At 39.1% G+C, this 12950-nt stretch overlaps 1 protein-coding gene across 2 annotated transcripts in view; it reads right to left on the bottom strand.

Moving 5' to 3' along the window:
* Nucleotides 1–12950, bottom strand: part of PREX2 (phosphatidylinositol-3,4,5-trisphosphate dependent Rac exchange factor 2) — a 340136-nt gene that overhangs the window by 232790 nt on the left and 94396 nt on the right. For both annotated transcript variants that reach the window (XM_075826126.1, XM_075826128.1), the window contains exons 6-7: nt 12532–12693; nt 7666–7799 (exon numbers count right to left, since the gene is read on the bottom strand). In XM_075826126.1, coding sequence (XP_075682241.1) covers nt 7666–7799; nt 12532–12693 — 296 coding nt within the window. The remainder of the gene's footprint in view (nt 1–7665; nt 7800–12531; nt 12694–12950) is intronic.

Below are 12950 nucleotides of genomic sequence, written 5' to 3'. Positions count from 1 at the left end.
GTTCTGGCAGACCAGAGGCCTAACAATGGCCTCCTGTCTGCAAAGTACGGAAGCCTCCTAGGTCCCACCCAGAGGCGGGGCCTAAAAGGCTTCCGGCCACAAAAGAAAGATGGCGCAGGCTCAGAAGCTGAGCATGCGACATCAGCCGCCGGTGTCAGCTGTATGTTACAGCTGACACCGTGTAGTAACAGGAGGGAACGGAGCTAGCTCCGATCCCTGCCATTAACCCCTTAGATTCCGCGATCAAAAGTGAACGCGGCATCTTAGTGGTTTGTAGCGATCGGCATTTACACAATTTTATCGTGAAGTTGCCGATCATTATTATGGCAACTGGAGGCCTAATAATGGCGTGCGATAGCCATATCGTACACGTACTACAGCCTATTAGGCCCCGCCCAGAGACGGGACCTAATAGGCCTGCTTTCAGTGAATGACTGACAGCTCTAATGCATTGCACTACGTGGGTAGTGCAATGCATTAGAGTAGCGATCAGAAGTGGAGGCCCTCAAGTCCCCTAGTGGGACAAAAAAAAAGTTTAATAAAAGTGTAAAAATAAAAGTTCCAAGTTCATAAAAACAAACTGCCTTTTTTCCTATAATAAGACTTTTATTATAGGAAAAAAATGAACACGTTAAAAAAGGTACACATATTTGGTATCGCCGTGTCCGTAAAGACCAAAACTATAATATTATTTTTCCCGCACAGTGAACACTGCAAAAAAATTAATAAAAAACATTTCCAGAATCGCTATTTTTTTTATCACCACCCCTCCCAAAACATGGAATAAAAAGTGATCAAAAAGTCGCTTTTACCCCAAAATAGTACCATTAAAAACTACAACTGGTCCTGAAAAAAACAAGCCCTTAGACAGCGTTTTTGACTGAAAAATAAAAAAGTTATGACATTTTTTATAAAAGTGATTTTATTGTATTAACGCTGCAAAAAAACTGACGATATACATTTGGTATTGTTGTAATCGCATCGACCCGCAGAATGAAGTAAAATTGTCATTCATAGACCACGGTGAACGCCGTAAAAAAAAGAATAAAAAAACTGTCAGAATTGCTGGTTTTTGGTCACCTTGCTTGCCAAAAAATGAAACAAAAAGTGAGAAAAAATCACGTGTACCCTAAAATGGTACCAATGAAAACTACAGATTGTCCTACAACAAATAAGTCCTCACACAGCTTCGGTGAAGAAAAAATAAAAAAGTTCTGGCTCTCAGAATATGGCGACGCAAAATGTGCAGCGCGTTCCAAAAGCGGATAAGAACGGGCACCATTTATCAGTGCGACACTAGCCACACATCTGCAGATAGTTATTTATTTAACCCATTATTATAACCTCTTATTATACCCTGATGTACCCCTCACAGTTTACATATGCCCCCACATTATAAACTAAAATACCAGGAATACCCCAAACAGAACAACTACCAAGCTAAATCTGCGCTCCAAAAGCCAAATGGCACTCCCTCCCTTCTGAACCCTACATCGTGCCCAAACAGCAGTTTACATCCACATATATGGCATCACCATACCCGGGAGAACCTGCTTAAAATGTTATGAGGTATTCGTCTTCGGTGGCACAAACTGGGCATAACATATTGTGCACTAAAATTGCATATCAGCGGAAAATTGCAATTTTCGCTTTGCACCATCCACTGCGCATTAATTTCTCATGAAAAAACACATGTGGGGTCAAAATGCTCGCTACACCCCTTAAAATGCCTTAAGGGGTGTAGTTTCCAAAATAGGGGTCACTATTTGGGGGTTAGTTTTACTATTTGACTTCAGAGCCCTGTAATTGTGGGCCAATGGTGTGAAAATCTCCAAAATAGACCTCAAATGCGCATGGTGCTCTTCACTTCTAAGCCCTGTCATATGTCCAGGCAAATGATAAATTCCTTGAGGGGTGTAGTTTCTAAAATGGGGCCACTTCTTGAGGGCTACCACTGTATTCTGGTACCTTAGGTTTTTGCAAATGCAACATGGCCCCCAAAAACCAAGCCAGCAAAATCTGCATGCCTAATAGCGCTCCTGCCTTTCTGAAACCTGCCGTGTGTCCAAACAGCAGTTTATGACCCCATATGGGGTATTACCATAATCGGGAGAAATTGCTTTTCAAATGTTGGGGTGCTTTTTCTCCTTTATTTTCATGTAAAAATTGAAAATTTCCACGTTTTATCAGAAGAAAAGTAATTTTCTATTTCACAGTATAATTCCACTAAATTCAGCAAAAAAACTGTGGGGTCAAAATGCTCACTATACCCCTCGATAAATTCCTTCAGGGGTGTAGTTTCCCAAATGTGGTCACTTTTGGGTGGTTTCCACTGATTTGGTGACATGGCGCCGTAAAGCATTACAGCAAATTTTGAGCTCCAAAAGCCAAATGGTGCTCCTTCCCTTCTAAGCCCTGCCGTGGGTCCAAACAGCAGTTTATCACCACATATGGGGTATTACCGTGCTCAGAAAAGTTTGCTTTACAAATGTTGGGGTACTTTTTTTCTCCTTTATCTATTGTGAAAATGGAAAAATCTTAGCTAAAGCTACATTTTATTAGAAAAAACGTAGATTTTCATTTTCACGGCCTAATTCCACTAAATTCAGCAAAAAAACCTGTGGGGTCAAAATGCTCACTATACCCCTCGATAAATTCCTTCATGGGTGTCGTTTCACTTTTGCGTGGTTTCCACTGATTTGGTCACTCAGGAGCCTTGCAAATGCGACATGGCACCCGAAAACCATTCCAGCAAAACTTGAGCTCCAAAAGCCAAATGGTTCTCCTTCCATTCTGAGCTCTGCCATGTGTCCAAACAGCAGTTTATTACCACATATGGGGTAATACCATAATCGGGAGAAATTGATTTTCAAATATTGGGGTGTTGTTTGTCCTTTATGCCTTGTAAATATTGAAGATTTCTACATTTTATTGGAAAAAATGTAGATTCTCAGTTTTACATCCTAATTCTACTAAATTTAGCAAAAAACTTGCTGGGTTAAAATGCTCACTATACCCCTTGATAAATTCCCTGAGGGGTGTAATTTGCCACACAAAGTCTTTTTGAGGGGGTTTACACTGTTTTAGCACTACAAAACCTCTTTAAACCTGACATGGTGCCTAAAATATATTCTAATAAAATGGAAGCCCCAAAATCCACGAGGTGCTCCTTTGATTCTGAGGACGGTGCTTCAGTCTAGTAGCAAACTAGGGCCACAGGTGGGATATTTAAAAAAAAACTGCAGAATTTGGGCAATAAATATGGAGTTGCGTTTCTCTGATAAAACCTTTTGTGTTATAGAAAAAAATGAATTAAAACAGATTTTCTGCAAAGAAAAATAAATTTGTACATTTCACCTCTAATTCCTGTGAAACGCCTAAAGGGTTAATAAACTTTCTGAATGCTGTTTTGATATATATTCGTGGTATTGTATATCGTCTACCACCTTGACAATATTGGTTTAGCAAGCATTCTCCGTAAATTAAGGCAAATAAACGAGATTGATCCGGAGTGTATGTATAAAAAATAACTTTTACTAAATTTCTTTAAAACATAAGCATTTTGCGACATGTGCGCATAAATTCTCTTCATTCGTCACAGCTGTATGCAGTTTTTCATGTGTTTTTTCACAGTATGCATATACAACAATGTTTTAAGACAGCAAAATAGTCCACCTTTTTAGGTTTCCTAATCCATATGATTTCAACAATTAGTTAATTTCAGAGGTTCTCTCATAAAAACTTAGGTGATCTGTTTGGCATATAAGATATACAGGAGACATAAGATTTTTCGGGCAGTTGCCCTCCTACCCCTTTTATTTTTGGGATGGTGATGTTCCTTTCAGGAGTTGTCTGTCAAGTCCTGGATTTAATTGAACCTCTGATATAGGGTAAATTCTCTCCCCTCTCTGGAATTTACCCTATATCAGAGGTTCAATTAAATCCAGGACTTGACAGACAACTCCTGAAAGGAACATCACCATCCCAAAAATAAAAGGGGTAGGAGGGCAACTGCCCGAAAAATCTTATGTCTCCTGTATATCTTATATGCCAAACAGATCACCTAAGTGTTTATGAGAGAACCTCTGAAATTAACTAATTGTTGAAATCATATGGATTAGGAAACCTAAAAAGGTGGACTATTTTGCTGTCTTAAAACATTGTTGTATATGCATACTGTGAAAAAACACATGAAAAACTGCATACAGCTGTGACGAATGAAGAGAATTTATGCGCACATGTCGCAAAATGCTTATGTTTTAAAGAAATTTAGTAAAAGTTATTTTTTATACATACACTGCGGATCAATCTCATTTATTTGAATGCTGTTTTGAATACTTTGAGGGGTGCAGTTTTTAAAATGGGGTGATTTATAGGGGTTTCTAATATATAAGGCCCTCAAAGCCACTTCAGAAGTGAACTGGTCCCTGAAAAAATGGCCTTTTGAAATTTTATTGAAAATGTGAGAAATTGCTGCTAAAGTTCTAAGCCTTGTAACGTCCTAGAAAAATAAAAGAATGGTCAAAAAACAATGCCAACATAAAGTAGACATATGGGAAATGTTAACTAGTAACAATTATGTGTGGTATTACTATGTGTTTTACAAGTAGATACATTTAAATCTAGAAAAATGCTAATTTTTGAACATTTTCTCTAAATTTTGGTATTTTTCACAAATAAACACTAAATGTATCGACCAAATTTTACCACTAACTTAAAGTACAATGTGTCACAAGAAAAAAAAAATCTCAGAATCGCTTGAAAAAATAAAAGCATTCCATAGTTATTATCACATAAAGTGACACATGTCAGATTTTAAAAAAAAATAGCTTGGTCCATTAGGTGAAAACAGTCTGTGATATTTTTTTTATTAAAACAATTAAAACAAACCAGATAGAGAGATCCTTCATAAGCAAAAAGCTGCACATATGTAGAAATTATTCACCAAAAAAGAGAAGATGTGCAAAGACATGCCATAAAAAGGTATAAATTTATTCACAAAAATAGTACATGTAAGAAAACATACAATAAAAAATGAGACACGTGACTGCAGAACAGCAAAGGAACAACATTAACATTAGGGATGCACGGTGCATCGAAACTTCGATACTGTTTCGATACTGTGCATCCCTAAACGGTTCGATACCGCTATTTCCTGTATTTCGATACTGAGCTGCGCAGCCGCACAGCTCAGTATAGTAATACATGAATGTATGGGAGCGCGGCTGCGGCTGTGTAATTCAGCCACAGCCCCGCTCCTGAGTCATGACATGTGCGCGCGGGGTCAGGATGATGCGATACGGCCAGCGCTGCACTAATGAGCGGCGGCACTGAAGACAGAACATGGCGGGCGCACTACAAAACACCCCCATGTTCTGTCCTCCGTGCCTGAACCGCCGCTCATTAGTGCAGCTCGGCCGCATCACCTCATGCTGACCGCGCGCGCACTTCCTGTCAGGAGCGGGGCAATGGCTGTATTACACAGCCGCAGCCCCGCGCTATAACGGCGGAGATCAGAGAAACCTCTCATCTCCGCCGTTATTACCCTGAATGCTATGATCACAGCTGACTGCAGCATTCAGGGGAAAGTGAGAAGGGGGGATGCCCCTGGATCGCGTCACAGGGAATTCCTGTGACGCGATCGAGGGCCATACCATATATGGGCAGACAGCCCAGGGTCTATTGACGGACCCCAGGGCTGTCTTACCATATTTCATGTTAGGACATACCCAAGTATGTCCTAACAACTGCCTGTGTGCTATCCGTCCACAGGTTAATGTACTGGCACATATCTGATATATGTCAGTACATTAAAGTTTAAAAATAAAGTAAAAACAAAGTATTGTTAAAATGTAAAAAAAAATACACATTCACCTTTTTTACAATAAACATTAAAATAAGTCTCAATACATAAAATACACACATTCAGTAATGGCGCACACAACAATTTTTTTGCATCATTTATGATGTGTGCGCTGTAAAAAAATGAAATAAACACGGCTTTCATTCACTTATTAATGTGAGGCCCGAGGTGCGATGAATTTAACCTCCATGTTCCTCACATTAATAGTAATTAACCCCATCATGTACCTCGCACATTAACCCATTATGACAGAGAAACATGATGGGATTAATTACTATTAATGTGAGGCGCGTTCAAAATTCATCACACGTCGCGCCTCACATCAGAAAACGGAAGAATTTTTTTTTTTATTACTGTTGGCAAAAGTATCGAAATTGGTATCGAAATCGCAATACTAAACGAAGTATCGGTATCGAAGTCCAAATTCTGGTATCGTGACATCCCTAATTAACATCATTTCCCCCTCGGAAGAAGGCTTGCGCCAAAATGCGCATTGGGGTGGACGCCATCTAAGCTGTAGACTATCATGAGTATGATTTTATCTAGGTATTCATTTATCTATGTCTCTTATCAGCTTGATCCTGTTTGTAGTACTTTGCACTTTATCTGTTGGATCATACACTGCATTGTACGTTATCACATGTACGTTGCCTTCTCATTCCATGAAAATTGTATGAACTATTCATATTAATTGTTAACTGCTTGTTAACTATTTGTTGTGTACTCCAGTGCACTTTCTGCATACCTCTTGATGCTGTTTCTTTGTTCTGTAGTCGTGTGTCTCATTTTTTATTGTATGTTTTCTTACATGTACTATTCTTGTGAATAAAGTTATACCTTTTTATAGAATGTCTTTGTACATCTTCCCTTTTTTGGTAATTAATATATTTTTTTTATTGTAAATAGTATAAGTGTAAACTGAACAAAATTGCTACTGGAAATTTTTAGTAGACAAAATACCATTAATTGCTAGTTTTGTCTACAATATTAATATTTACACAGGCATATACTGTTACTACGCACTTATTTATGTTCCCCCTAATCTGCCCCCACAAGAGAATGCAAGCAAAACGCTCAACCTCAAATAAATGAAGTAACATCTCTTCTCAGCGTTCCATGTATATATGAAAAAATAAAGCTAGCCAAAAACATAAGTACCATACCATTGCACAACAATGGCAGCTATAGATTTAAAGAATCCACTGTATACTAACATAACCTGAAGTATTGTAGTTCAACATTATTGTTCTCTCCCATGCTCGAACTCCTGTGCCGTGGGAGATGCTGCTGCATTTGGGTGATACACCATATAGATGTACTACATTTTGTTTACTATCTCAAAATAAGTAATATAAGATTTTTTTGTTGACACTTGATACCGGTTCTTACGTGTTATTATCGCCATTTGCCAAGTAGTATAATAAGCCGCTTCCAGTTTGTCAAATGTACTCTGTACTTAAAGGAACACTCCAAGAAAAAAATTGTGTTATGCCCAGGGCAGGGCCTGAGTGGGCGGTGCAAGACTTAGACATTCAAAGACCACTCCTTCACATAGGGTATCAGTTTTTCTTGGACTGTTCCTTTAACTGGCCTTTATGTTCCTTTTGCCTCTGTTTTTTTGTAGTATTTTTCTGTAATGTTTTTTTCTTATTAAAAATAAATATAAATAAAATAAAAGCTTGCAAAAAAAAATAATGAGCACATGCATAGGAAACCACAAAAATATGTGCTTACAGTGCCGTCAGAATGTATATGAAACATTTGTAATAACTCAGCTATTTATTCTGTTTGCTAAGACTTACCGATGTTTTCTTTTGCAATAAACTAAAAGGTTGTCAAAGAGAAAGAAAATCCGCTCCTGGATATTCCCAGAGGAGATTTTTAAAAGGACTCCCTGTATCAGCATTTCAGTGCAAGTATCTGTTATGCTGGACCCCTAACATTGCAGACAAAAAGAAAGAAAATGTTAGCTGCTGAATAGAAACACTATTGTTATATCAGAAAATTGTATTTTATCATAGCATCCAACACATCTAAACAACAAATAAAAGACTTCATAGGCAATGCTCTCCTAGAATGTCATTCATTTTCTTGGTTATCTTATTGCATTTTTAAAAGAACAAGCTTACAATGCTTAATTTAAATAATAAAAGCAGCAAATGATTACAATAGAATAATACTAAAAACAGATAATAAAGCATAAAAATATGGGAAAGATACAGGTTCACTCCTGAGATTACTACAGAAAAATAGATCCCCTGATGATAACTTGATTACAGGCTGTTCCTCTGCTTCGATCCCAGGGAGATCCTGCAGCAAATGTTCAATTTTCCTGCAGCACCACCGCAGGAGAAATTAAGTATTACATAGTTCCCACTAAAATCAATAGGCTGTTTATGTGTAATACACAGGTGCCGAGTCCTCCAGAGAGGCTCTTTTTAGCTGCTCTTCATTCTGGTTAATAGATGAGGGTTCTGAACGTAGGCTCCACATCTATTAAAGAGTGCCTGTCAGCTTTCCTGACATGTCTGCTTCTTTTGTTAATCTTCCTGGAAATGTATGCATAAAATGACAACTGGGCATTACAATTCCCATTGTCAATAGGGTGTGTCCCTACACAGTCTGACACTGTCAGCAATGACAAGGAGAATGATAACACTCAGTTGTTAATTCATTCATACATTTCCAGGAGGAATCACAGAGGAGCAGTTCAACATAGCGTTCTAAGAAAAGATGCTCAGAATTGTTATTTTATGAGAATTGCAAGTATTTACTAAAACAGACATGTCAGGAGAGGTGGAAGGTCCTGTTCAACTCAGTATTCTCTGAAGGAGTTTAGAAAATATCTTGAAAGCAGACAACCCCTTTAAAGTGTGGCTGTGACTTTACTTGAACTTAAAATGGTAATTTGCAGGTGTGATCCTGGCCTAAAGACAAGAGTTTGTTTGGCTCAAAAAATTGCATCAAAAACTGCATCAAGACTGAATATGTGAATCCAGCCTAAGGTCAGGATAACACATGCAGGTTTTATGTCATTTTTGTGCACTTTTTGGCTCAGTTTTTTAAGCCAAACAAAAGAGCGGTCACAAAGGAGAGGAGATGCATCAGTCTTTTATTTATACCTTTTCTTTATTTTGCATCCACTTCTGACTTTGCTTTTAAAAACTAACCCAAACTTTGCAACAAAATAACATGTCACCCAGACCGCCTTACTGTTGCTCACATTGCCAAAGATTCTTACATTTATGGACCAAATATTTTCATCTCTTCCTCTTATGCAGTTGGAACTACAACATAAGCAGGTAGGATATTTCATCGCCGGTTTGGAGTTGACTATGGGGGGTCCCAAACTGTTGGACCATTCAGGGGAGAGAGGGTCATATTTAAGCAGATGGTTACATATTGCCAGGATGTTCACGCTCATAAACTGTCTCAGCATATTGTTAGCAAAGGGAATTTAAACCTGGCTTTGATCCCCACTGATTCTAAAAATAACTTATTTTATTCCTTGTAAAGCCATGCCCCCCTGCTAAACGTTTCCTTCTGGTAGAAGATCGCTTTGTTTCTTCATGCCACTTTCTGAAGCACAACTGAAAAGCAGATGTTAACTTAAAGGAGACTAATGTGATACAGTGGTTAGAATTTATTTGGCAAATATTGTTAAAGATAATTGTACTAATATGTGTCACATACAGACTCCAACATTCACCATGCAAATAAATAATTAATAAATAATAACTAAACTGTTTCTTAAATGAGCACAGCAGCATAACATGTATGCTGGCCAGTTTATGTGGATTTTACTTTTATACTGTCTGAATGTACTTTTATTTAGCTCTTTACAACTATAAAATTATTTATTAATTCAAAACAATGTGTAATATATTTCTAAAAAATGAGGTTAAAACATTTCTTAAATGTAAAGGGGTCCCATACTTTGACAGAACATTAGGTTAGACCTTGTGCACATGCAGCATTGGACTGGGGTCCTTTGGGCCCACCAGAGGAAATGATTCTGAAGGCCCACCCACCATCTCTAAAGAACATGTGCACATCCACTTGTTGTTATCGTTGAGCATGCAGGACATATTGTCAATAAGGTCCAATTGGTTATTTGTGTATCACCAATAAGAAATAGACCCTAGTCGCAAGTGCTTGGCTCTCAAGTCAGCTCCAAATGGGGTTGTCTTCTGTTACACCTTTTGGGACCCATTATTGGGTCAGAGTCTGGGCCCACTGGGGAATCTTCTTGTACTCTGTTGGGCCAGTTCAACACTGTGCACACGGGAGAACCAAGTGTACGTATTCTGTATGGAGGCACACAGAATCCCTTATGGCTCTGTACTATGGAGCTGTAGGAACCCCATGTGCTGCCATACGGTGCTTTGTACCACACCGTATTACGGAAATATTCTCCTTTAGAAGCATTGCTTCCATTAACTTTGAATGCTTCTATATGAAGTCAGAGGCATACAGAGATACGGTATGCCCCAAAGAAGTCTATTGATATCTGTGTGCACGAGGTCTAATAGACATGAGATGGCAGTCAACATATGCAACAACTAAGAGACCTTTACATAGACATGCAGTAGTGTAGTACTTTGTAATACAAGTACAGTCAAGAAAAGACCAAGAGGTTTTCAGAGTGCTAAGAGACCTCCACGATATGATAATATTCTATGAATAGTAATTTGTACCTTTGAAGGGGTTTGCTCATCCCAGTTATTGGTGGCATATTGGTAGGATATACTATCAATGTCCAAGTTCGACTTCATTATAAGGTTCTTTAAGAAGTCTGACCCCGTAGACCAGGGGTCTCAAACAGGCAGGACCACGGGCCGCATGCGGCCCCTTAAGCTGTCATCTGCGGCCTGCGGGACATCGTAGCTCCCTCAGGAGAGTAGAGAGCAGGCCGAAGGTGGATCGTCCGTGTTCTAGTAGCGGTTCTACTCCGGGACTCCAACTCTGGGGAAGCCCCTGACATCAGTGTCCATATATGGACAATGATATCAGAAGCCTAGCAGGAGTCCCAGGCAGAGCGCTAGAAGTGGCTCTGCTCCGGGACTACGGCTCTGGGGAAGGCCCTGACATCACTGTCCATATATGGACAGTGATGTCAGTAGCAGAGATGGAGTCCCAGGCTAGTAGCGCTCTGTTGTTGCCCCTGACATCACTGTCAATATATTGACAGTGATGTCAGGGGCTTCCCAAGAGTTCCGAAGCAGAGCCTATTCTAGTGCTCTGCTCTGGGACTCCGGCTCTGGTGTTGCCCCAGACATCACATTCCGGTCCAGGAGGATCCCCTGACGTCACTGTCTATGGACTGTGACGTCAAGGGCCCCTCCAGCAGAGGAATCCCCGGCCAATGCGTCGGCAATGCCCTGGCTGGGGATTCAACTCCTAGAAGCAGACCAAAGAGAGCTATCTACTGGGGGGGGGGGGGGCACTATCTACCGTGGCATTATCTACAGAGGGCACTGTGGCATTATCTGGGGGGGCATTATCTACAGAGGGCACTGTGGCATTATCTATGGGTGAGTGTGTGGCAGTATCTACAGATTGCACTGTGGCATAATCTACAGAGTGCTCTGTGGCATTAACTACAGAGTGCTCTGTGGCATTATCTACAGAGGGTACTGTGGCACTATCTACAGAGGGCACTGTGGCACTATCTACAGGGGCACTGTGGCACTATCTACAGAGGGCACTGTGGCATTATCTACAGAGGACACTGTGGCATTATCTAGGGTAGGTGTGTGTCATTATCTACAGAGGTCACTGTGGCATTATGTATGGGTGGGTGTGTGCCAGTATCTACGGGTGGGTGTGTGGCATTATATACAGAGGGCACTGTGGCACTGTCTGCCAAACGCTTCCAACTGAACCGCCTGTCTGCATTTAGTGACACTTAAACTAGAAAACTGGATTGTTAAAATCAGCACGTGGGGTAAACTCGCAAATTTGATGAAAGTAGTTATTGTTATAATAATGTAGTATTGTTATAGTAATGTAGTATTATTATAGTCATGCAGTATTATACTAATGTAGTATTGTTATAGTAATGTAGTATTAAAGTAATGTAGTATTATTATAATAATATAGTACTGTTATAGTAATGAAAGTAGTATTATAGTAATGTAGTATAGTTATAGTAATGTAGTACTGTTATAGTAATGTAGTATTATTATAGTAATGTAGTATTGTAGTAATGTAGTAGTATTATAGTATTAAAGTATTATTATAGTAATGTAGTAGTATTACAGTAATGTAGTATTGTTATAGTAATGTAGTATTATTATAGAAGTTCAAATAACTAATTGATTAAGAAATAATTTTGTATTGTATCAAATTTGAATGTAATGCGGACCGTCAACTTTTCAATGTGTGACCCATTCACCCTGCCGAGTTTGAGACCTCTGCCGTAGACTGAACATAGGTAACATATCCTAGTGATATGCCAATGTCTCTGGGTTGAGTTAACACTTTTAAGTTGTGGTAAACTTTAATACAGAGGTACTAATGGTACTGATAATCTCTGGAACTAGTATCTAGATCCATGTTGCTTTAGGAGTTAAAGTTGGATAAAAATAAAAATCTGTTAACCTTCATAAAAACAAATATGACTATAAACCCTGTGATGCTGGAAATGCTATTAGCACATGACTCACCTCCCATCCCTCTATATGGCTCTGCCATTCCTCCAGCACTTCTAATTTTTCCATCTGTCTCTTGGCCTCATTGATGTTGGAGCACACAGCCTTCATTGCCTGCAGAGCCTCCACTACAGAGGTATGATCATTGTGTCTCTTTGGAGTCCTCTTCAGTAACTCCTGTTGGAAAATTTAAGATAACATTTCAGCTTCAAAATCTGTAGTTCTCACCTTGACTGGACTACATTTTGTATGATGGTCTTGTACTACAGAATTCCTATATTTTGGCACTTGTAGGAATAGTGTGAAATTGGAAAACCATAGCTTTTGCATTCTAAGTCTACATATAGGACATCAAACAATTCGGAAAATAAAACATCATAATGGTTTTTCACATGGTGACCTAATCCCTCCAAAGAATTACCATATCCAGACTA

Source organism: Rhinoderma darwinii, chromosome 5 (assembly GCF_050947455.1).
Source record: "Rhinoderma darwinii isolate aRhiDar2 chromosome 5, aRhiDar2.hap1, whole genome shotgun sequence".
Classification (NCBI taxonomy): Eukaryota; Metazoa; Chordata; class Amphibia; order Anura; family Rhinodermatidae; genus Rhinoderma; species Rhinoderma darwinii.
The sequence above is the reverse complement of the archived record's forward strand: the minus strand, read 5'-3'. Positions and strand labels throughout refer to the sequence as shown.